Source organism: Chanodichthys erythropterus, chromosome 22 (assembly GCF_024489055.1).
Source record: "Chanodichthys erythropterus isolate Z2021 chromosome 22, ASM2448905v1, whole genome shotgun sequence".
Classification (NCBI taxonomy): Eukaryota; Metazoa; Chordata; class Actinopteri; order Cypriniformes; family Xenocyprididae; genus Chanodichthys; species Chanodichthys erythropterus.
Window position 1 is genome coordinate 17,168,933 of NC_090242.1, and position 26,197 is coordinate 17,195,129.

Here is a 26,197-nt window from a genome sequence, read left to right on the forward strand (position 1 = left end):
CCAAAAGATACCGAACCTTAAGGCATAGGGATACATTCACGACGTGACTGGGTCGGATTTTATGACGTATTGCCTATTTTGAGAAGGAACTTACCGAACATCCAAAACAGTGCTGTTTGCTGAGGTAAATGCGCTCGTTGTGTGTGCGTAGCGGTGCGTAGCCTGCATGTGATGGTATTTTGGCCAGCTGGGAACTCGTGAAGAGCTTATAAAATGTGTAGCCTAAAGTAGTAAAAACAGTGGCGGGAATCCTTCCGTCACACACACACAAATGATCTGCTGCGTGGAGACGCGCGTCTGATGCCTGTGATGGGCAAACTCGCGACTATGACATAAAACCGACATGCGTGAGGATTCTGTCCTTTTTAGGGTCTCGTCTTCCTGTTTTTGGTTCGGTTACATGTCTTTGGTCCGGGTTGCGTTCATATATCATTCGAACCGCACCAGAGTTCGTTTGGAAGCGGACCGAGACCCATCTTTTCAGCGATCTCGGTCCGCTTGTTTGGTGCGCACCAGAGTTCGGATGGCAGCGTTCACATATGTTCAAATGATCTGCACTAACCGAGCAATCGCACCAGGGTTCGTTGTAATCGAACCAAACATGACAAGTGTGAACGCACCCTAAGGCACATGATGCTTACTGACTCAGTTTGGAAGGAGCTCTGCTCTGGTTTTAATTAGTTACCTGTACATGTATTAAAAGCCTAAATGTTACAATGAGAATACTTCTCAGTCTGAAATGAGAAATAATTGGGCATGGTACAAAAATTTGATGAAACTGTTAGTGTTATGGGTTTGTGTTAGTTTAGTATATTATAAGGTTCGTGCCACATCAACTTTAGGAGATAATATTTTTTATACATGAAAAACAGTTTGAATTCTTTACTGCAAAGCTGATATCTTTTACACACGTAATACCTTCTGTTTCTTGTACTGTTGTTCTGTACAGTAGCCTGTTTTTGATTTCACGGCACTTTAACATTGTGTCCGTACCGACACAAGATGTCACTGTAGCTCTACTTTAATATTATTATTATTATTTTCATATTTTTATTTGCAAAAAAAAATATTTTAACACTTAAGTTGAGATGATTTACACTTTGAAATGTATCAATCTGTCATAAAAAGCTAAATATTTTAACTTTAGTGTGTATGGAAACAAATGACATCTAAGGTTACTGTCTAAATTTTACATGGCATAGAGAAAAACATGAAATCCCCTATTTTGTATATTACTTTTTAATATCTCTATTAGCAAAACTGCACAAAATTTGTAAAAGCTTTTGAAATATATTCAATTTTTATAGACATTAAAAAAGGAAAAATATATATAATGAATGTTATTGTAACATTGCGGTAAGGACATTTTGTAAGAAGAAGAGTTTATATATATATATATATATATATATATATATATATATATATATATATATATATATATATATATATATATATATATAAACATAAACATGAAACATGTTCCAGGATAAAATATGGAATAAATCTTTGTTGACCTTTTTATATATATTACAGAATGGTTAAAATTCACAGGGGGTTGATTTTTTTTTTTTTAATTTGAGAGTTAAAAGTGCCCGCAGTTGCAGAAACATTATATATATATATATATATATATATATATATATATATATATATATATATATATATATACATACATACATACATATGTGCTAACTTTACATATGCAATTCCAATGAACATATTTAGCTCATATTTAGTTTCATTAAAATGTATAAAATTAAGAATACATTTAAAATCTAATATATATTTAACATTTAAGTCAGTTTCATGAAAATGTATGCTATTTAATTTAATACATAAATTAATAAATATAAATTCAAATATAATTGTAAAATTTTTAAATACATACCCTTAATTATTATAATTCACAAATTAAAATATTTACCAGACTACAGATCACAGAAAACATTCCACCCACCCAAAACCTCAAAAAGATAAAAATGGGACCGTACAACCAAATAAAGGCAATATTTATTTCAGTTTTCCTCTATTATTGGTGCTGTACTGTTTAAAGCAAAGAGTAACAACTTACATTTGACATGAAAGAGTGTGTACAGGTCTTTTTACAGAACAAACAACTGTAAATGTTTATCAACAGTCACAATTGGGAACGTTCATATCTTTGGTGGGGAGAGGGTGACGGAAAACAAATCTCCATGCGTTCATTTAATGTACAACTTTAAAGCGATAATTTACAATCCATATTTACACATGAAACAGAGATCAAGGTAAAACAGATGTACGTTATTAATGACTGGAAAACATCAGTGTAGTGATGCAGAACGGGTGAGCTCACATATAGCAAGTTTTAGTGTCTGCGGAACAATGACAAAGTGATGCTTTAATCAGAGATGACAAACACTTCATGCTGTACACATGATTTAAAATGTCACAATACATCCAATGTCCATTTTAGGTGGCGATTAACATTTGATGTATTAAACACGTTTTTTATTTTATGCAGCGTAAAAAGCACAACACAAATACACTGCATGTGAAAAACACCTTAATGCAGCATAATTGTTCAGACAGAAAATAAAAAAGCTATTTGTCTTTTAACAAAGTTGTTAAAATTGCAATTTAAGTGGTATGTATTAGAGGAAGAAAATACATGTTACTATAATGGCAACTGGCCTTTGGAACTCAAAACCAAAATAATAGCTTATGCCTCACTATCATGACAACGCACTTCAGTTTATTCAAAGAAAACTAGTATGTATGATATTTAAACACACAAATACATTCACACACACATAATAGAAGCAAAACTAAATCCTTCCCACAGCATCTTTACCCAGTCAAATTCAACCAATCAAATCACTAAACAAATGTACAAAATGAAAGAAAAGAAATATAACAGAGCAAAATATTTTTTCAGTGTTTCAGTTTTTGCTTTTTTTCTTTAAAGGCACATTTTAAAAATGCTTTAAATATTTTCAACACATAAACACACTGTTCATTTACAGCACAAATGAAATAAAGACTAAAAAGCACTGACTATATAACTCTAATGTGGCGTTCACACTAAATGGTCCGCTCGTTTTTGAATGTCTTCTGCTTACCTAACTAAAGAGCTCTCAAACAGTGCAGCAAGCTAGAATAGACTACTATCTTAAGACCTGTCCTTTATATACCTGTGTCAGATTATGCACAGCTCACATCAACAACAGGAATAACTATGCATGCACAACCCAAAGGAAGTACATTCTGTCCCAGGAAAAAAAAATAAAAAAAAACACTAAAATGGGCATTAAAGTCAGTTTAATCTAGGTGGAACCAGGAACAGGACTGATCACCAGGGAATACATATGATTCCAATTAGAGGTATAATCAAGAGTTCCTTATAAATTCTGATGCCAACCTAATATTGAGCGGGCCAGCGTTAATACCGCCATTATCTAAACTAGACAGATCTTTTTTGGCATAATATTTCTGACTAAATAACACTTAAAATCCTCTGTGATGGCGCAGGAACTTTGTGTTGCTCTCAGTTTAAGCCCTAATGCGACATAAACCTAAAAAGCCGAACTACATTCAGACAAAATGATTGCCAAACACAAAATAAAAACACAATATTTGCCATTTAAAAAAGAAGAAACTGAACAGGTCATAAGAGCTGTCCACACAACGCACACAATATTAATTTCTTAGACATTTTAAGGAGGAAACAGGGTTTGACATGCTCTTGGTAAACATTCACTAAAGTGCTACAAATGATTTTGCTGGCTTTATACACAGTTTCCTTCTGTGAAACGATGAGAAAGTCTTTGAAATAATTGGCTAAATGAATGGCTTGTAATTTGGTCATTGAATTTCTGATTAATCTCTCCTGTGAGGGAGAATTTGGGCCTTTTATAACATTCACATGGTGCACAAAAATCCCTGTTTTGCTGGTCTGCAACATTTATCTAGCAATTATAACTTTTAATTGGACACTTGGATTTCAACCAAACAACCAAAATGACTTCAATCACACAAATCACCCGCAAATACACAAAATACATCACTAATAATCATCTTAAAAGTGTTTTTATAACGTCTCCACTAGTTAACGTAGTGAATGGGCAGATAACTACATACAAACTAAGGAAAATGTAATGTTTTTGGGTGGGTAAACCTTGTCTCAAATTAACTCAGATTGCACACCCCATTGATAACATGGATATTTGAGCCAACAAGTGCATCGAGAAACACCTTGTACTACATTTTAAACTCAGTGAGAGAAGTTGTGGAAACCGGATTCATCTGGACTGCAGCGCAGACACAGGTATTTTTCTGTCCTTCCGTGTCTGTGATGACGTAAAGTGGCAACACATCCGCATTTGTGTATCTTTCCACCATTATGACATCAGCTGTCAATCAAATTACCTTGGTCCAATTAGAGGGCCACTCCCTCCCCCAGAGCAGTTAAAGAGATGGAAATGGAAAAAGATGGAGAAAGTTGCTCAGGGAGGAAACGGTAATCTTGACGATGTAACAGCAGCGTGGTGGAGAGACTTTACACACAGAGGCCTGACTGCAAGGCGGTGAGACGGCGTTCGATGCATTGCTTACCTGTAGGGAAACATCACATGCAAATGATCTTAAAAAGATATCTTTAATGTTAACACACAAGTCTGTCGGTAGCTTGAATGTGAGGTTTTACTCACACTTGCTAACGCTGAGGATGTCAGCCTGTTCTGTGAGGAGCAGAGAAAGACCCTCCATGAGCAGCAACGCCTTATAGTAGCGCTGAACTGATGCTTCCCCTTGATGAAACATCTCATCCAGAGCAGCCGTCTGCACCTGTAAGACCAGACAACTTCTCTAATACACTTGACAGACAGTAGCTTTAAGCTAAAATTCTCAAGACATAAGAAATAGGCTGACCACATAGAAAATACAAGGCGACAAATATTTTACAGCTCAGCATTAGAGCTGCACGATTCTGGATAAATTTAGAATCACGTTTCTTATCGTGATTACGATTCTCCCTCGATTTTGAATATACAACCAAACAAAATAATACGTCATTCACTAGAGGTTCTGAAAAAATTTTAATTACTCCATGTAAAAAAATATTTAATACATTTTTATTATTTAATTAAAAAATGTTTAATTTAAAAAAAAAAATAAATAAAAAATTTTAAAATCAGTTTGAATGAATGATTCAGTGACTCTCTCAGAAATACTTCACTTGTTTCATTACTGAATGTATCAGCATTTTTGAACGAATCTCTTTTTCAAAGGTCACTTGTTGCCACCTACTGGTGTAACAATGTAATTGATACTTGTTGTAATCTTTATTTGAAGTGTCATGTTACTCTGTGATAATGTAAATTATTATTAACACAAAATAAATAAATAAATAAATAATGAGCAGTTTCATACCTATACAGGACAATTGCTCTCTCTGGGTCAGCGGTAGCGCCAACGCAAATTTGAATGTTCCACTGTGATTATACTTGTTAAATTTTTAATAGACATAGCCAAATCATTGTCATTTAGGAATAAGATCGGGTGGGTGTTTGAATTGAGATCGCAAACTTTTAACAATTAGTCATGCAGCTATACAGAGCTAAATAAATAAATAAAACCGAAAGAGAGAGAAATAAAAAAAAAAATCCATAAAATTTTCCAGGGCCCAGAAGTAACACTTTAAAAATAAAATTCCATGATATTTCAAGGTCACACTCTTAAAAATAAAGGTTGTTTATTGGCATCTATGGTTCCTTGAAGAACATTTAACTTCCATGGAACCTTTCCACTTCACAAAAGGTTCTTTATAGTGGAAAAGGGTGCTTTAGATTGTTTAAATGTTCTTCACATTTAGTAAAAATGGTTCTTTTAAGAACTGTTACTAAAACTTCTTTGGGGAACGCATGGTTCCTCTATGTCATGGCTGTGAACTATTTTTAAGAGTGTACTTTCTTACCATCTGTACGGTGTGGCTGAAGAGGAGCCTCTCTGCGGTGATGCTGTTAATGTGGTCCATGAGTTTGTGTTTACGGGAGAAGAATCGCTCCAGCTGAGCGCTCAGAGAGCGGCAGGACATCACGCTGGACTTATACAGGTCATTCAGCCTCCTAACCACTGAAAAACATCAACGTGCAAACACCTCTTCAGTTACTGTTGTTGGTATCCAGCCATTTTTTATTGCTACGTGGCTTAATGTTTTCCACCATCAGTATAGCTACTGTATTATATTCATGTTCATGTTACTTTGCTTCACAACCATGTGGTCCTTTACAGGTGTCTGAATGATGTCACATCCAATGAAGTCACATCCAATTGTAATACCATTTGCACTATGATGTTATGCCAGAATAAAAAATATATACATTTATTACATTTTAAGATATTTTAATCACAGATGAAACGGCTGTATTGGCATTTGTACAGTTAAACTGAATGACCTTTTGACACTTCAAAATCTTTAAAATACATTTACATGTAGCAAAATAGCAAAAAGAGATCTAGTTGTACTACCTTACATACTTTGAATGTCATATCTTTGTTTTTTTTAAAATTATTATTAATGCCTTTAGACCAATCACATCATTGATCCATTTAGATGAGGGAAAGTTTATTGCCAAAATATCATAACAATCGCATTATGAGAGTGCATGTAAATGTAGTCAATTAATTTAATGCCTATTGAGAAAATAAATGGGAGCTACACTTAAAAAGTGGATGGCCTCAGTTGTGCTTTACTATGATAGAGAGACGAAATTGTGTCTGAATTGCTGACCTTGTTTGACGGTGGTAGACGGGTAGAGTTTTCCCTGCTTGATGCCTTCCATGGCTGTTTGTATTGAAGATGACAGAAGCTCTGCAGTCTTCATGTATAGCACCAACTGCTCAGCATAACTGACAACACAAATATACACATTAATACCACTCTACGCAGAACCTGAGTCTTTTAATTGCTATATTAGTTGACTTTCACATTAAAGGATATTATACAACACAACACTACACCACAATGTCCTTCTGCTCTCAAAATGTATAAAACAAATGCAACTGTGATCCATTACTAGAGAGGTTAATAGTTGTGAGAGACTAGCTATGGTGGACATCTCCTTACCTCCACTCTCGGCTCAAAGAGCTGATCTGGTCGGCCACCAGGGTTTGTTGCTGAAGCAGGCCGGTGGAAGAGAGGTCGGCCTGGGCAGCCTCTCCACCCCGGGCTTCTGCCACATCCACCATACATCGAGCAAAGTCCAGCGTGAACCTGAGCCTGCGCAAAGTCTCTGTGTGTTCCTGCTGCAGTGGAGAGAGAAGCGTGGTGTTAGATTTGAATATAAACTAGGTAGCATGACTATCAAAGCAAAATGCAGTCAATTTTGTGCTTACCTCCATTAGGGTCTCCTCTGGTAGTTCAGGGGCTTCAAAAGTCACGGCTCCTTCTAGGTTGGCTGAGATGGGGTCAGTGAAACCGTAGCGGGGACTGGAGGGCCCCTCGTAGCCGTCCATGTAAATGCCTGTTTGTGGGTAGCGGCTTGTGAGGGACCCTACTGGACTAATGGAGCTTGATGAGCCTGCTGTGAGACACTCAGGTCAGTGCTACCCTTTAGACAAATCAATGAAGAAGCCCAAAATTGGAGAAAAAAAAAAAAAAAAAATACCTGAAAATTTTCTTGAGCGAGAACTCTGAGGTGGTGTTCCTCCACTGGGTGGAGAACCCACAGTGAACACTACTCGAGCAGGGCTACCTGAGCCCACCACAATGCCTCCACCACCAGGTGGTGCTGTGAGAAGGAAAACAAGATCGAGTTATATGAAGACTGCATATAACTTGACGTTAAAAATACTATTTTATTACAAGACGAAGACCAATTACATACTGATGTTCCCTTTCAGAAATCATTTTACACATTTACACTACAGTGTTTGGTGTCAAGATTTCTTTTTTTTTTTTAAAATTAATACTTTTATTCAGTAAGGATGCATTAAACTGATCAAAAACATAATTTATGTTTGTTGAACTTTCAATTCATCAAATAATCCAGAAAAACAGCACAACTGTTTTTAATATTTATGATAATAATAATAATAATAATAATAAGAAGAAGAAGAATTCAGCAAATCATCATATTAGACTGATTTCTGAAGGATCATGTGACACTGGAGATTAGAGTAATGATGCTGAAAATTCATCTTTGCCATCACAAGAAATAAATTACATTTTAAAATATATTAAAATATTTAAAAAATCATTTATCCAATGTATAAATAATGTAAAAATGTAAACAATGTATTTAACAAGTATAGTTAAATTGGGATCACCCATTATTAATGTGTCAGTGAGCTCACCTGTGATGTCTATGCCTCTGTCAGAATTGAGATTCTCATTGCTGCCTCTTTCTCCTCTCTGCCCCCCAAAAGCCGCCATAAGGAGCACATCAGATAGCCGGCTAGTACTCTGAGACCTGTCCCGAGAAGAAAAGATGTTTAATAAATAAAAAAATAGGAAGAAAAATAAAGTAGTGAAGGACAGGGTTTTGTTGTTAAATTTCAGCTTGTCTCCAGGTTTCCAACATCAGTAATAGCTCTGTTCAAAAACTAGGAGAGCTGCCTAGCTTTTTCAAGAGTGTCTAAGTTATTTAAGAGGTTATTTCTTTACAATGCTGCCTATACAGACAGCGAGGCAGCTTATTAGGGTTTGGAATGGAGCTAAAATCCAACCAACTCTTCTTCTCTTACCTCCCAAAGCCTTTCCTCTCCTCAGGCTGGTAGACAGGTGACAAACTAGCCTCTCCCTGAGCTGGTCTGAGGCCCTGGTGGGTCAGAAATGTAACCATGTTTGGGGAACTTGGGGGCTTGGGAAACTCAAATGGGGGCATGGCCTGGGATGGAAAAATAATAATTTTTACATTATTTGTTTGCATTTATTACACAGCCAGCACATACATGCACCACAGTTCAAAAGTTTTGGAACAGGAACATTTTTGTTGTTGTTGTTTTAAGAAATAAGCTTTTATTCAGCAAAGAGGCAACAAAATTGATAAAATAAAAAATAAACTGATTTCAATGTAAAATGCATGCTGTCCTTTTGAAATAAAGGATCATGTGACACTGAAGACTGGAGTAATGATGCTGAAAATTTGGCTTTGCCAATTAAATTAAAACAATTATTTTAAATTGTAATATTTCACAATTAAATAAACATTAAATAAACACATCATTGGTGAGCATAAGAGGCTTCTTTAAAAAAAAAACATGAAAAAAAATCTAACCAATCCCAAACTTTTGAAGAAGTGTATATTGGAAGCTCATGGACACACAAACAGAAAGAATGATCTTACTCTGGAAGGAGAACCCAGGATGGTTGGTAAGGGGTTGCGTTGCATAAGTTCACTGAGCCTGGGTGAGGAGTGCAGGGTCCTAAAGGGCATCATGTTTCCCTGAGGGGCTACCACTGGGTCTGAATGCTGCTTCCTGATCTTCTGCCTGCACCCACCAGCCGCCTCCAGCAAACAGGGGGCGCTGTTGAGCCGCGTACCCAGACCTTGCTGTTGTGGCCGAGCCTTGGTTTCTAAACGGGCACAACCAGGAAAAGGGAAAGAGTCATCATCCAAAAACACACAAAACAAAAAACTAATGGATAACATGTATATTCTGGGGAGAGTTGAAAGCAACATTTTTCCATCTTTCTTGACATGCTACATTTACAAAAGGGAAAATAACTGGGCTATGACATTCCTTTAAAAAACAACAAAAGAGTGGAAACAGAAGAAAAATGATTTTACCTCCACCCCGAGAGCCCCTGTGAACCATTTCTGCACTCGCTGGACAAACTTGGCCTGGCAACTCAGGAATGGTGCCCACTTTTGAGACAAAAGCAGAGCAGAGAGGGAGAGAGAGAGCATGAGAGTGTTCAGAAACACAAGGATTCCTAAATCATCTTTAGCTACAGTGACATGACTAAGGCTTTGGGCCAAAGAAAGTGGCACTCACCCTGTGGAGAGAGCTGGAAGGGTTTTGTGCCTCCTGTGGACAGCCGGCGAGAAGTGAGAGCAGAACCAGGCTGAGGAGGAGAAGGCCCTGTCCTCCCACAGGCCAGAAAACTCCCGCTACTGCACCTCTGGACCGTGGCAGACCTGTGAAAGAAAGAAAGAAAGAAAGAAAGAAAGAAAGAAAGAAAGAAAGAAAGAAAGAAAGAAAGAAAGAAAGAAAGAAAGAAAGAAAGAAAGAAAGAAAGAAAGAAAGAGCAGTGAATAAATGTCTTTTAAATTCCACTGAAACTTAACTAAAATGAAATTAATATTTAGGTACAAAATATAAATTTGAGTAAAAAGAAATTAAAAACAATTCATGTAGTGCTGCATTGGTAATTTTTAATATATTTCATTTTCTGTATGAATTACCCATAACATTTTATTATACAAAAAAGAAGTATTTCCAGGAAAATATATTTAATTATATGTAATATACAATTCAAAAGACCATATCAAAAAATAATTTTCCAAAATATTTTACTTAAAATAATCTGAATATTTATATTTTTATATTTTTTTTGTCTCAGAAGTTGATGACTTAATTTACAGCATTGAACTTTAAAAAAAAAAATTGAGAAGTTTAAAAAAATAAGTCTTATCAGTTGAGAAAAAAAATATTTTACATATGAGAGCATAATTAATGATGCAATTATTTATGTTTTGCTGCAAAACTTGTGTGGGACCAAAGAAATGTCTCTGTTGTGTAACTGTGATTTTCTTTTAAATAAATTCAGTAAATTGCTCTTCCTGTCATTCCAAATCAAATTCCTTTTCAACTATTCAACTTGATGGTTTATTCCTGTTCAACTTTCTGTGGTGCATGGCCAATTCAATAGAGTGCAACAGTGCCCGCCCACTTTTTTTGAGACGTTGGATCCGGAAGTATTTTTTCATTGATTTCTTCCATAGGGATTTCAATAAATTCTTCATTAAAGCAATTTCAAGAGGGAATGTTAGGAAATATTAGAATGTGCTTTCACTCACCGTGGAGAGCCCTCTTGACCTGGGAACTGGAGGTTTTGCTCCATGCGCTGGTAGTTGTGAATCTGTGTGGGGACTGGAATGGGTATAGACTGCCCATAGTTGCCATAGTTACTCCCAGAAAACTCACTCGGCCTGCTGAGAATGAAGCGGAAATAAAACGTAAATGGAGAGCCAAAGAAATAGAATAATTGAACAAATAGAGAGAGAGGGAGACAGACAGAGAATAACGGTAAAACATAAAAGCACTGACATCAGCATATCCTCCAGCTGCCATTGATAAAATAAAAACATTTAAAATCTCACAGGACATTTCAGAATAGGAACTACAAAACAGTCAGAGGCAGAGGCTGGGGGAGCTCTGTGGTTGCCTATTGTGTGTGGCTGTGAGTTTCATGGACTGTGTTTAATAATGAAGGAGAACAGGACAATCTGTGCCCATCAAAGATGCAATCCTCATGGTAATCTAGGACTCATTTCCCTTGTGGTGAAGGCCCCAATCTTCAATGACCCAAAAAATCAAACAGTGAAAAATTAACTTTAGCTAGGCTTGGCTGCTACATGTCGAAATGTGAAAACCTGAAAATGGCCCATGGTTTCTACTCATAATTTGCATGTAAGGATGTGCAAAACTATTTATTTTAATATATATACACTGGTGGGATGTCTAATTCTTAATGCTTTCAACACTCTGATTAATATATATTTTTAATTTACTATATAATTTCCTTTGAACTCATAACATACAATCACACTTTTTGACTCTTACATATGCAAAGAGTAGCAATATAATTAGTGAATGCGTGAATTATTTCTTTGTGATAATTTGTTATAACTTGTTTTTGAAAAGTCTTTTTTTTTTGTAAATCCATATTTTATGCTTCAATGAGTAGACTAGAAAAAAATAGAAACTAGTTTTTACTATACTTAAATTATGCACCATTTAATTTTATACTATTTTTAAATTATACAAGTATTTATAGCACCACCACACAAATCTCTTGCTTACTAATATATATATATATATATATATATATATATATATATATATATATATATATATATATATATATATATATATATATATATATATATATAATATTTTGTTCATCCTGCTGTGTTCTTACCCGCTGGGTCCTGGAGAGCTGCTGTAGGAGGGAGAGCGCGGAGGGGTCTTAACTTGACTGCACTGACCTCCGGACGCCAGAAGAGAACTCCTAAAGCAGGACAGAGATGGAGAATGTTAGGAGTAGATTCATTCCAGACGTTACTCTAGAAGATGTCAGCGTGGTAAATTAGTGAGAGAATTTAAATCCATTAAATCATATCAAAAACTGAAAATCTTATTATTCCAGCTGTACAAACAATTATACACTATCATTCAAAAGTTGGATGCATTAAATTGACTTTAAAAAAATGACAGTAAAGACATTTAAAGACATATAAAAGATTTCCATTTCAAATAAATTCTGTTCTGTTTAATTTTCTATTAAGCAAAGAATCCTGAAAACAGTATCACAGTGCATCACAACTGTTTTCAACATTGATAATAATAAGAATATCAAAATGATTTCTGAAGGATTGAGTTACAAGCCGGATTTAAACCTACATCAGCTGCATGAGCATCAAACGGTCAATGCAGTTTGTGGGCATTATTAGAGTTTAAATTCATTTGACAGATTTGGTAATTGTAACAAATGTCTTTTCCCTAGGAGTCAAACCCATAACCTTGGCGTTTCTAGCACCATGCTGTCAGTTGGGCTAGAGGAATGGCTTATTGCTTATTGAGTGGTGTACTGTAGTAGTGTTTATTTAAACCGGCGCACTAAAACAGTGTTTATAATAAACAGTATTGAGTTGTAAGCAAATGACAGATTAATTGGTCAAGTAGCAAACGGTTTTTCTCTTACCCACTATACATTAGACTGTCCTGTATAATCTTTCCTGTCGGCATGTCACAGGTAAGCTCACCTACAAAGACAGACAGGGAGGGAAAAAGGCGATAAATACCCAGCATCCCTACTTTATCAGGACAGAGACTATTTTTTTTTTTTTTTTGAGTGTGGAGAAAGGAAAGTTCTTGCAGGCTTACTGGGGAAATGAGCTGGAACCATGACAAAATCATCAGTGTCACAGGACGAGTTCTTGCTACTGCTGCCACCTCCGCCACCTCCCGAGTCCTTCAGCAGATATCCTGGAGAATCCTGGGTAGGGGAGGCTAACGCCTTTGCACGGACCTGCTGGATCTCTGCAAGGGATTGCTAAAAAAAATAAGAGAAGACGAGGACAAACATTACAACATAAAGATCCTTTGTATCCTGAGTGGTTAATAAACAGTACAAAAACTACATTAAAGTAAAAACTATTCCTAACCATTTATAGACCTCAAATAACAGAATGTGACATTATGATTTCCTTGCTTTTTAAGCACTGACCTCTATGCAGCATTCTGATACCATGGGACCCATAAAATGCCACAAAATACAAGGCTGATTAACATGTGGCTCCTATCATGGATTAGTGTTACGAGCCACCATAAAATGTTAAGAAAGTGTGTCTTTGTTTGATGAGGCAGCTGCTTGCTGTGCTTATTTATCTTCATGTCTGTGGCAAACTCCTGACACTTCAACACTTATCAGTGCAAGAGACACAATGAACTGCCATTGATCTTTCTAATGAAATATGTGCGCACACACACACACACACACACTTACAGGAGGAGAGGCCAGGTGTGAAGTAGACGAACTGCTGCATGAGCTTGCAGAGGCTGAATTGGGAAAGCAAGTCACAGTCACTGGAGCAGCTGTGAAGATAGACACACACACATACACTTAATATCCTGGAAGACGGATGGTACTTTCCATAAGTACAGTAAACCACGGTGTCTGATTACTTGAAACAGCCCACTTTAGAAGTCTTTTTCAACCTTCTAAATAGAATTCAACAAATACAGTTATATAAAGTCATAATTTTGACATAATCTACCAAGTTTATATCAAATCATAGTAAAAAAAAAAGAAAGAATAATTTAACTAATTTTAATTACAAAAAAATAATATTTAGCTCTGTCCAACATTTCACAACTCTGTAACTCGATCAATTAAATCAACCAACCGATCACTCACTCAATCAACTATGTACTTTGACACATTTGGTCAATTCAATTTTGATGTAGGGCTGGGTGATACGGCAAAAATTATGATCACAAGATTTTTTTCCAAAATTGACTGATATTGGTGAACAATGACTGAAGTCTGGAGAAACCAGAGGATTCATTAAGTACATTTTAGAATATAGTTTAATGACAAAAACAGAACACCAATGTAAACTTTTAACTGCGCAAACATGCTTTTTCTGCCTTAAAACAACAGAAGTTAGGATGCTTTGTAGCTTATTAAAAATAGTGGCAGAAAACATCTCAAATATTTAATTTAATTCACTGTTAGATAAAATATAGTTTAAAAACATTACCTATGCACTGGCTTTACAACCTATGAAATGATTTAGAGGTAGAAATTTGAGTAAAGAGTGCAAAATTTTATTTATTTGTAAATCAGTCATTATGCTACACAGATTAACACACAACTGTATTTTCATACTCTCAGTGTCATCGCTGGAAAGGTACCTTTCCAGGTGATGTAAAAAGATTTGTTGGTGTTTTCGCCTTGGTCGGAACCGACGAACGACATATTTTGCAGACCGTCTGGGCCGGTTCACACAGAACGCGTTTTTCCATTCCATTCTGCTACTTTTCTAGTGTTTTTTATTTTTTATTTAAACAAGCTAGATGGACGTGTTTGACCTCTGCGCTAACGTGTTGGGAACCTAAAAATATGGCGTTCAAGTTAAAAGATGTTCAACTTTTTAAAAATGTGTCTAAAAAGCATGCATTTTTGTTGTTGTTGTTCCTCTGACCTTCATCTTGCATTTTTACCACAAAAACACACTCAGTGTGAACCAGCAGTTAAATCCGCACTCTGTGGCTTTTAAGGAACCCAAACCACCTCCATATAATTGATGTTGAGCTACCTGTTTTTCAACAATGTCTTCTGCTTTAGAAAGCAATGCAAGTTCAGTTTCACTTTTGTTTCCCTTGCCGGCTCCCTGCAGACTGGCTGTTGTTGCGTTTATTTCCGCTGTGTGGTAGACTGGTAGTATAATCCATATTGAGTAAAAATGTCCAGAGCTTATCATCGTTATTGACATTTATAGCTGTCTTGATATGATACGGTTTATCGCCCAGCCCTATTTTGATGTTTATTTAATATTTATTGATAGAAAAGAATCAGGTCTTTAAACCAAATTTTAGTACCAAGGATGCAAACCTGATAGGAAATAAAACAGCTTAAACAAGTTTAAGCTTGTCTTTTACTGACAATTTAAAAAAAGAGTAAAAGTACTGTTTAAAATGGCAGTGTAATAACTCACACTTCTTCATAGAGGAGCTTGCCTCCAAGAAGGGGTGTCTGAAGAATTCATCTATAAAAACAGAAATATTTCACAATCAGCTCAAAAAGACAGCACAGTGAATAACAGAACCATGGCCAAAACTAAACTTATAAATAACAAACATCAATGCATCAAAAATAGTGGGCATAGACACTCAGGATACTGACCGAAGTCCATACGGTCCTTATGGTTCCTCTGCAGGAGGCCAAGCAGCAGGTGTCTGAGATGGCTGGAAGTTTCTCTGGGAATGCTGTTGAGAGAGACAGAAAGAGAGGGACTTTTACACAAGGTTTATCAGAATCTGTATTCCAAGACTAATCTGAAAAGTGTTGTTAGCCATTCAAGTCAATAAGCTAAGCACTTACTTTGGGCTAAGAGTTTTATTTTTCTCGTAAAACAAACGGAGGTCCTGGGGACTGCTGGCCTGATGGACAGACAATTAAATTAAACTTAATGTGCTAAAAGTAATTTTCACAATGGCATGGATGCATTCTATCTCACACTTGACAATAACAACTATATAGCTAAATCAAAGTGCATATGCTCACAGAATGGTACGTACCTGAAATGGAGCCTTTCCAGTCAGGCACTGAAACACAATGGTCCCTATACTCCACAGGTCAGCCTTGGCATCATAATTTTGTGACATGATAACTTCAGGTGCCTGATGAACAGATTTTCAGTCACAATGAAGCACAGATATGTGCAAAGTCTGAGATAAAGAAAATGTACTATTCATACCATGTACATTGGAGACCCACAGAGTGTGGCGGCCATCATGTTGTTCTGGAGGTACCGTGCAAAGCCAAAGTCAGCTGAAGAGACCAAAATAAGATCTTAGAAACTGTGCCGGTGAAGCAATGCACTCTAGATAATGAGTTTCTAAAGCAGCGAGCTGAGAATGTAATATACACCACATGCATAAATACAGGCACAAACTCACCTATCTTGATACAGGCATTGTTGGAGTGGGACTTTCGGCCAGCAGGATGGGACAACAGGATGTTCTGGGGTTTCAAATCTCTGTGGATGATCCCTTTAGCCTGAAGGACCCTCATGGCCCCAGCGATCTGCTGCAGGAATACTCGGATGGTGTCTTCACTTAAAGTGCCCTTAGCTGAAAGAGCATTAGAGTACAAATGAGTTCATCAGATGAGTTCATACATATTGAAAATGCAATAAATTTAAAAAGATTTTGCTGGTGATAATATGATTAAAATGTTTCAATAAAACATATACGATGTATTTACTTTCATAAAATGAGTCAAAAAAAGGCAAATAAGTAAAAATATTTACTATGCATTAATATACAGGTACATATAAATACAATTAAATAAATATAATTTTCAGCTGTGTTCATTTGGTGAAAAACAGTGTTGAAAATATACATTATGATGGCATTATTAGCAATGTTGAAAACAGTTTGCTGCTTTAATATATTTGTAGCAACTGTGAAACATTTTTTTTCCCCAGGATTCTTTTATAGATAGGTCAAAAGAACAGAATTGATTTGAAAAATAGAAATCTTTTGTAAAATTATAAATGACTTTCACTTTTTATCATTTTAATTTAATGCAACCTTGCTAAATAAAAGTATTAAATTCTTTAAAATATACCCAATATACTCACAGCAAAGTTCTTTTTCGTTTTTTAGATGAATATGTAAATATGAGCTGTGCACTTTTTTCTAACAATAAACACAACAAAAATGACAGCAGTGAGAAAACAGCAGTCAAGAAAGCATCTGATCATAGCGATGTGGGTATATTTGCACCAGTTCTGCAATTCAGTACTCCAGTAAAGTCACATAACGTTTATTTATAGAACACGTTATAAAATAGATTGCTTTAAAGCAAGCAGCTTTACAGTATTAAACATGAAAAACATGTCAGTGTCTCTCTCAATTAAAATTACACCTTCAGTTTCTACTATAAAGCATATATTAATGTTTTTACTTGAGGACGTCTAACCTTGATGGACTGAATAGAAGAAATGAACCAGAGATTACTTTCTTTCTATGTCAAAAAAGGTGGAGTCTCAGAGCCACACCCACCTATTACGTCATCACTACAGACCAACGGTAGTTCGATGGTTCAATAGATAACTATGGTCGCAAGTTACATTGAATTTCAACGACGGAACATATGACAATAGCTTCGGGAAATGCACCCCTAAGCAAACTTTTCCAGAAATTTTGCTTTGTGTTCTAAAGGAACACAAAACGAACTTTGTTTTGGCCTGATTTTGTTCAAAATGATATCACATCAGTTCATTCTTTTATTTTGCTTGAAATATATTGGCGCATTGAGACATTTCAGAACAAATACATACAGGGTTTCTCCATATATATTTTTCTGTTTTTGTTGTCAGACAATATGAAATGGTGAATGAAATGCGGCCCATTAAGACTTCACACAGGGCTCCACATTAAGCCTTGTCATTCATTTGTATGAGTAAAACAGTTGCTTGTCTGGAAAAAATAAATAAATGTGTAAATATAAAATGTAAAATTTCTGAAGCAATATCCTTTCAGAATACTGCAGCTTTGACATTTAAATCTGCATATTGGTGAATCAAAAAATTTAATTGGAATAAGACACTAAGGGCTGTTACCAATCAAATGAATGGCTTTTAATGCTTTTTAATGCCCCATGGATACCCTGTGCATAAATAGCATACCATAAAAAGGCGAAAAATTGTATATCACTTAGCCCTGACTCCAGTCCACTTGTAACCAGTTACCAATTTTACAGGCAAATTGAATGCAAATTCAATATGCAATCCTTCCAGAGTGCAATGCATATCAACTAAGACAGCACTGCGAAGTCTATAAATTCAAATGACTTACTACACATTGCATTTATAAGCAATGCAATATACTGTAGTGATTCACCCATTTCTTCTCATCCTCTCTGTCTGATCTGAACTGATGTCAAGATTCCATAAAGAACAAACGTGGTTTTGTCTGGATTTTTCAGAGCAACTACTTCCACTGAAAATGCACTCACACCCTGCAGTCAACAGTTACAGCTTCCTCCGACCCGCTTTAAACAAAACATACATACACAAACACACACACACCCTAAACCCATCTGTCCTAACTTCCTGAGTTCGGCTTTGCATGCTTTTGAAATGAACCAATATCATTTCTTTCATCACGCAAGCAAATGATTGCAGCAATTAAAGATAGGATGAGCTTCTCTACTCTAAAAAAGCAGATGTTCTTTTTGCAAGTTCCTGAATTGATTCCAATCTTAAACTACATAATTATTTAAGAATGAACATGAAATGTACTAAAGAAGGCTGTGCAGTGAGCTTAAAAAAACAAAACAAATGAGGTCAAAGCATGATAAATGAAATGTCCCACTTACAGTGCAAGTAGTCAGCCAGGTCTCCCCCATTGCAGTACTGCAATTAAAGAAAAAACATTGATCTTTTTACTTTGAATAACAGCGCCACACAACAATGCTGTATGACAAAACCTGCATCTGAATGGGGCTTAGTTCTTTGCATGGGGAGAGATGATTCAGATGCATATTAAAATAAGCCACTCAGAAAAGATAGGCCGTTATTTCCCTTTGTCCACTGCTGATGGGTTTCCCAGTGGCCCCATTGCTTTCCCATGGAGCTTTTCTGAGAACTGACATGGTAGCGTGGCCTTAACAGGAAGTTGAATTTCATAGTGATTTTAAAAACTTTACAAATCCTCACTGTGTTGCACAAAACACCCTAAAATCAGGTCTGTATCTGTCTAAAGCTGTTGCGTTATTAACAGCTGCAGCTGTCATCCATTGGCCCCAGGGCACGGCTAATAGCAGGCATTACCAGGTACAAGACAGACAAGATGAACAACAAAAGACACTGGGAAAACAGGCCTACTTACCTCCATCACTAGGTACACAGAGCTTGCCGTTTCCTAGAAAGAGACACGAGTAATGAGATTCAACACTGGGACAGACGGGTGGCCATGACAGCAAATTAACTCATGTACTTTAATATATACATTCAAAATTTGTGCATAACATTGTTAATTTGTCGAGACTTGTGTGAGAAAATGGACATTGGAAGGGGTATTGTGTGTTGTAAGTGCAGTGGTCTGACACTAATCCACATATGGCGTGAGTGTGTTTTCTCTGCACTGGATCATAATGGGCTAATACAGACCAGAGGGAGGGCAAAGGTCATAAGCTTTGTTAACACTGTGCATTTCCAATGTGCTAACTGTGTGATGGCGTGACACATTTCTATTCAAGTTAGCCACAGCGCACACCATTAAAGCTCGCTCAAACACAAGAAAGTACTGATAATGCTGAGGCTGTGAAATGTGAGTGGTGCTTACAACGATGCTAGGGTGTTGTGAGTGATCACCACAGTGTTACTAAGCAGCAGCTGTGGTTGTGTGATTGTTAGGGTGTTCGGGAGAGGGTGAGGGGGGTTCTTACTGGCTAAAGACAAAAGGGCCCATCCCCGGGCATCTATAGTCCACAGAGCAGCACAAGTTCTGTCAAAAGCTTACTACTGTTGAGTATCGAATTGAGTGGAGGTTAACCAACATAACAATTCTGGCTGATACCGATAAGCTGATGATTCCAGATTGAAATAAAAAAAATTAAAAATAAAAACAATAGAAAAACTAAACAAATAATGTTAAATGCTACAAATAAATTTAGTTATCACAATAATAATGTGCAATATTAAATAATTTTGAGATTTACCATAGATTACTTAGTGTTATTATTAAATTAAAGGGTTAGTTCACCCAAAAATGAAAATTCTGTCATTTATTACTTACCCTCATGCCGTTCCACACCCGTAACACCTTCATTAATCTTCGGAACACAAATTAAGATATTTTAGTTGAAATCCAATTGTTCCGTGAGGCCTCCATAGGGAGCAATGACACTTCCTCTCTCAAGATCGGAGCACAAATTAATCAGTGTTTCGAATCATGATTCAGATCACGTGTCTTTGGCGCTCCGAACAGCAGATTCGACACACTGATTCATTTATGCTCCAAAGCTTCCTGAAGCAGTGTTTTGAAATCAACCATCACTAACCAACCACACACTTTTTTTTTGTGCACCAAAAATATTTTTTTGTCGCTTTATAATATTAATATTGAACCACTGTACTCACATGAACTGATTTAAATATGTTTTTAGTACCTTTATGGATCTTGAGAGAGGAAGTGTCATTGCTCCCTATGGAGGCCTCACGGAGCCATCGGATTTCAACTAAAATATCTTAATTTGTGTTCCGAAGATTAACGAAGGTCTTACGGGTGTGGAACGGCATGAGGGTGAGTAATAAATTAGAGAATTTTCATTTTTGGGTGAACTAACCCTTTAACCCTGCTTTCAAAGATTAACAAGATTAAGTGTTAAATGACAGCAAATTCAATCTGAATGTAAAAATAAGAAATGAGAATGCACAATTTTATATAATCCAAATAGTTTTTTTTTTTTTTTTTATTGTACAATTTGTTTTACTATAAAGGTTATAGTTAAGTAAACATACAATTGTGCATGTTCCTTTCATGTTCCAGTTGTCAAAAGTACTGACTTTGATTCCAGAACGTGAAGATACCAGCATTTCACCCAAGCATTTTGAGTGCTCTTGAGCGGATTCTTAAACACCTCTGATTGGCCAATATCTCAACAGATATGTCTGTGATTGGCTGCAATGATCATCGCTTCAAAAACATGTTGTAAATGGACATCTTTGACGCTTTTCACCAAGCGCTTGCACAGATACACATGGATGGGAGCATTTGAAAGCAGGCGTCTATCAGCAGATCGGTCTATCAGTGGATATATTAGGGATCCGCTGATAGACGCCTGCTTTTAAACGCTCCCGTGTTTCAGTTCAGACTTGGTACCGTTTCAGTACCGACTTGGTACCGAATTTTGACCACCCTGCTCCTTTCCATTATTTTGTATAATGTCAACTGATAACTTTGAATTAATATATCGGCTTATAATTACTATTTATGTCATGCACATTCTTTCTTCTGCAGAACAGACTTTCTTCTGCAGACATTTTGGAGAATGTTTGTTTTAGGTAACAATTGTGTTCTATGGACCAAAAAAAAAAAAAAACCCCACTAACACTGTGTCTACACTGGATGCGAGTGGCGCAACACATGAAAAGACAATAGAATCCATTATAATCAGTGATATTGTCTACACTGGATGCAGCACGACACGACAAGAAATCCCCAACAGTAAATGGATTCCACAAATTACACAATTTTCACTTTTGGGTGAACTATACCTTTAAGTGTGTGCTTTCTATGAACCAATAAAAATGATGTTTTAGATAATGTTTTTGAACCTGGTGATCCTAAAACAATAAAGCAGCAATGCCAGTCTGTAGGTTTTAGGGCAATGATTAACATACATAAACACACAGGCTAAGACTAGCTATTAAAACAGAACTATCCTCAGTGCACATGAACAGACTAAACTAAGCAAATTCTCTTAAAACTATGCCAGATAGGCTTCTCCGAAATGGTGAAAGCAATAAATATTCAACTTTCCAGACAATTGCTATCAGTCCCACAGGACAGGTTGTTTGCACTATCAGGTCAGACTTTACAGCACCATAATCCTGTTATTCCCCAAGCCCATGTCCGATGTCCTGTCGAAACCCCCCCCCCCCCCCCCCCAAAAAAAAACAGAAAAAACAGAGCAGCCCACTTAGAATGTCCTTATCACTTAGCAACATATGACACCACCCCTACCCCCCCTTCCTGCAACCAATCAGCCAGATCGGCTGATCCATAACTGGCCTATGCTGCTGACTCAGCGATGCCGAAGTTTTACTTTCTGCCACTGAAGATAGAGCTCTGTGGCTGTGTAGTCAGACAGAAACTAGACCAAACATCACTGTTTAATGACAACTAGCGCTTGAACGAGCTTGGCGATTCAGCTGGGAAATGCCAACAAGCCCAACATCACTCACAGACTGCTTGGTGCCTAGATGACTGATGTTCATGTGGGTGATAAAGTGAGCTTTGCTTATGAAAACAGCAAACCCGTGAGATCTGCTAATGTTGAATTTAACCACAGATGCAGCAGGGACCCTACTGAACTGGTTCTGGGAAGACTTTTGTTATTTTATACACAATTACTTTGTTGCTCATCCTGTTTAAACCACAACCACTATATTTTACATGGTACAGTTGACCTGAAATGCTACTGAATCTGTTAAGATCCTATATGTACACACATTTAACTGTAGGAAGTCAATGGTTATATTTCTCTTCGATTTTAAAAACCAAATTGCTCTGATGCACTAAAAATAATCTCTGACTGAAAGCTTGTTTCTGTGTTTGAGAGGGAGAGATGACCAGATGACCTGCACAAACAAGCTCAAGTTTGTTACATGTGGCAAAGAGCCAAGCAGCTTGCAGACTTTTCCCTCCAGTGTAGCGCAAGGAGAATAATTTAAAATTTAATGGCATTCACCTCTCAGATAGTCAACACCACAGCAGAAAGTGGTGTGACTATCCAGGAGACGTGAGAAGAGGTCAGATCAGAGAAGCATGTGGCTGAAATATGCTGAAACACTTGAGCTGTAGCTCTTAAAAGCAACACCAGAGTGCGAGCCTTTGTTCACAAAACTGTCATGAATGAAGTGGAGACAAAAGCAACATAAAACCTCAGTGTAAACTATAAAAAAAAAAATAGTACCATGGCACTACGTAAACCACATGGATATGGCAATTATTCAGACACTTGGTATGTATAAAGGTTAAATGGTACAAAGAAAAAATACTTAAATTAAAATCAATGAAATAGCAAGCAAAATTATTTTATATAAATAACATTCATCTTAAAAAATGTATCAACTAATAATTATTATCCTATTTTTTAAGTAACACAGGGATGATCTAATCAAACAAATTACTATGCTTATTAGTTCAACAGTCAATAACAAAGACTGCATTAAAGGAGACACAAAGCATTTACAACTGGATAGAGGTAATTTATATGTCTTTTGTAATGCTCATTTTAACTTACACCAGTGAAACACGCCTGACACATTAACCTCACGATGACCTTAGGGCAGAGCAAATAGCAAGAACCCAGGTGTTTGAAAAACGTGTCAGTGAAACCATTTCACCAATCTGGCCACACGGGTTTCACTCGCACTATTTCAAGAAAAGCATTCACTGAGTGCCAATGAACTTTGAATGCCGAATAGAGTGAGTAAACAATAAAAAAAGAACACATAACACATTTTTATCTCTCTTCCTGTATAAAAACAATGTTTGACATTTGAAACTGCAATGCACATGTTCTCAGAATTAAACAATAAGATATTTTATCTAATAGAAAGATACACACACACACACACACACACACACACACACACACACACACACACACACACACACACACACACACACACACACACACACACAAAGACTTCAATACCCACAATGCCTTTCAACAGAGCGTTAAAAGCAAGTTCACAAGTGCACATGTCATGTCAACAGAAGAACATGTGACTGCTTTTAACCAATCAATGCAAGGAAGCTATAGCACAGACTCTGGGACGGTAAAATACAACACTGAACCCGTTTTAGTCCATAATAACTAGTAAAATATTTGTAACGAATACCATTTGAACTAGTAAAGTTTTAACAAAAGCACTTTCTCAAGACGGATCCAATGAAAACTGATCATCTAAATGTCTGCAATGCAATTCCATGTACAAATCCTCCTACCTGGAAGTCGTGCAATGCAACAATGTTCTCATGTTTCAGTTCCTAGAGAAAACAAATACAAATTCATTTGCACACAAATGCTCGATTTTGTGTTTGAAATTAAATGCATTGACAATACAACCAAAACATACCTTCAATATCTTGATCTCTTTCCCCAGAAGAGTCTGAGATTTGGCCAAATTCTTCTTATTTATGCATTTGACTGCAACTTCCCAGTCATGCTTCTGAAAATGTAATTGATTTAAGTGGTTGAACATAATCATCTTGTAGTTTATGTTGTGTTAAATCTATTGTAACATGTCTGTGCATGTCTGCGGTCAGCTTGAGTGCACAGATGCTTTGTTTCAATCTCTCTGGATAATTGTCATTTATAAAAAATGCCAATGTCACATTTTAAGCTTGGATATATATGTAACGGGCTTTTAAAGCATCCCACATCTTTCTATTATAGATGACTGGGTATTTAATCTCTTATTCTCGCCTCCATCTGTTGTGCTCGAGGCCTTTAAGGTGGTATGTCAGCTCTACAACCAGTAGGTAAACAAAAACTATATTCCTATTAACACACAATGCCACCAATGTATGCAAATGGAAATGATTCAATATACATTTTCAAATTATATTTTCTCACCTCTCGATGCCTGCCTTTGAATACCACTGCGAAGGCACCGTGTCCTATAAGGTCCTTCCTGCTGAACTCGAATTTCCCGACAGTCTCCATCTCCCACCTGATCCCAAATATTGCAGCCTGACTATTTATGTGAAATAAAGCTGGCCCACAAATATCCTCTTTCTGCTTCCCTCTTCTCCTCTGTCTGGACGAGGCAGCTGGAAAGTTGAACCCCACTTCTGCGTGCCATCGGCAGCCTTTCCATACAAATACTCCTCTCCTCTTTCATGATATCCTGGAGGTGAAGAGATCTACTCCTTTAAATTATGACAGTTCCCCATGTCGGCAAACCGCTTGTCGTAATTGTTAAATAAAACCAAACTGCGCTAAAAAAAATACCACCTTAAAACGGCAGAGATGGGTTTGTTTGTGTACATCCGATGTTGTCAGCTACGCTAACATCCTTGAGTTCGTGTTCGGGATTACATCAGGCTCGCGATTGTATACAACACGGTTGTCTTTTCCTGAAATATCCCTGAGATATCTGAAAAGCTCGAGCAAGATTTGTCTTTTGGTCTCAACAAAGACCTCAGTTTAGTCGAGGTCTGCAGAGCGTTGCGCATGCGCGCAACCATTTCACTGAGGCTCAGCGTTGACGTCAAGGAAGGGCTGTCACAGTGACACAGAAATAAACAAATTAGCAAACTAACCTGATATCAAGTTACAAAGTTATGAGTAGGAAAAATGTTGAAATAATGTCGAGTTTTGTAATATTTATATTAATATGAGACTGCAAGACAGTAGCCTATATTTATTGCAAGCAACATAATTAATCAATTTTAATAATTTGCAGGTAACCGAGAAGGCAGGTAGCAACAAATGAGTTGCAGCTTGGCACAGGTGATAGAAAGAACATCATTGAACAATTCTCTGCTTGTTTAGACCTACAGATCAAAATACAAGAAGCTATTCATCCAAATGTGACAGTAGTAGCCTATATAAGTAAATCCAAAGTAGCCTTAAGGATTAGTTCACTTTCAAATTAAAATTTCCTGATAATTTACTCACCCTCATGTCATACAAGATGTTCATTGTCTTTCTTTCTTCAGTCGAAAAGAAATTAAGGTTTTTGATGAAAACATTCCAGGATTTTTCTCCTTATAGTGGACTTCAATGGCCTCCAAACGGTTGAGGGTGAAAATTACAGTTTCAGTGCAGCTTCAAAATGTTCTACGCGATCCCAGACAAGGAATAAGGGTCTTATCTAGAGAAATCATCGCTCATTTTCTAAAAAAAAAAAAATAAATTATATACGTTTTAACAATAAATGCTCATCTTGAACTAGCTCTCTTCTTCTCTATTAGAACTGCTAAGTGTATTATGCCCTCCTCAGGTCAAAGTTTG

The 26,197-nt window shown here is 36.6% G+C and overlaps 1 protein-coding gene across 2 annotated transcripts; it reads right to left on the bottom strand.

Annotated features, from left to right (window-relative positions):
• Positions 1 to 1,981: 1,981 nt before the first annotated feature.
• ulk1b (unc-51 like autophagy activating kinase 1) lies at positions 1,982 to 25,415 on the bottom strand. 2 transcript variants are annotated; one of them, XM_067375917.1, is made up of 28 exons: positions 24,815 to 25,415; positions 24,315 to 24,407; positions 24,184 to 24,225; positions 19,333 to 19,365; positions 18,821 to 18,857; positions 16,393 to 16,566; positions 16,191 to 16,264; positions 16,012 to 16,113; positions 15,815 to 15,873; positions 15,617 to 15,699; positions 15,429 to 15,479; positions 13,715 to 13,803; positions 13,093 to 13,261; positions 12,911 to 12,971; positions 12,128 to 12,217; positions 11,004 to 11,138; positions 9,979 to 10,121; positions 9,771 to 9,848; positions 9,327 to 9,556; positions 8,725 to 8,867; positions 8,335 to 8,450; positions 7,647 to 7,769; positions 7,375 to 7,559; positions 7,106 to 7,284; positions 6,770 to 6,888; positions 5,954 to 6,111; positions 4,689 to 4,824; positions 1,982 to 4,593 (listed from the first exon to the last, which is right to left on the bottom strand). In XM_067375917.1, exons 1-28 carry the CDS (start codon positions 24,902 to 24,904, stop codon positions 4,538 to 4,540), a joined length of 3,048 nt encoding a protein of 1,015 aa, XP_067232018.1. In that variant the 5' UTR covers positions 24,905 to 25,415; the 3' UTR covers positions 1,982 to 4,537. The 2 variants fall into 2 exon arrangements, with proteins under 2 accessions (XP_067232018.1, XP_067232017.1); XM_067375916.1 differs by having other exon boundaries at positions 7,375 to 7,562.
• Between the last annotated feature and the right edge of the window lie 782 nt (positions 25,416 to 26,197).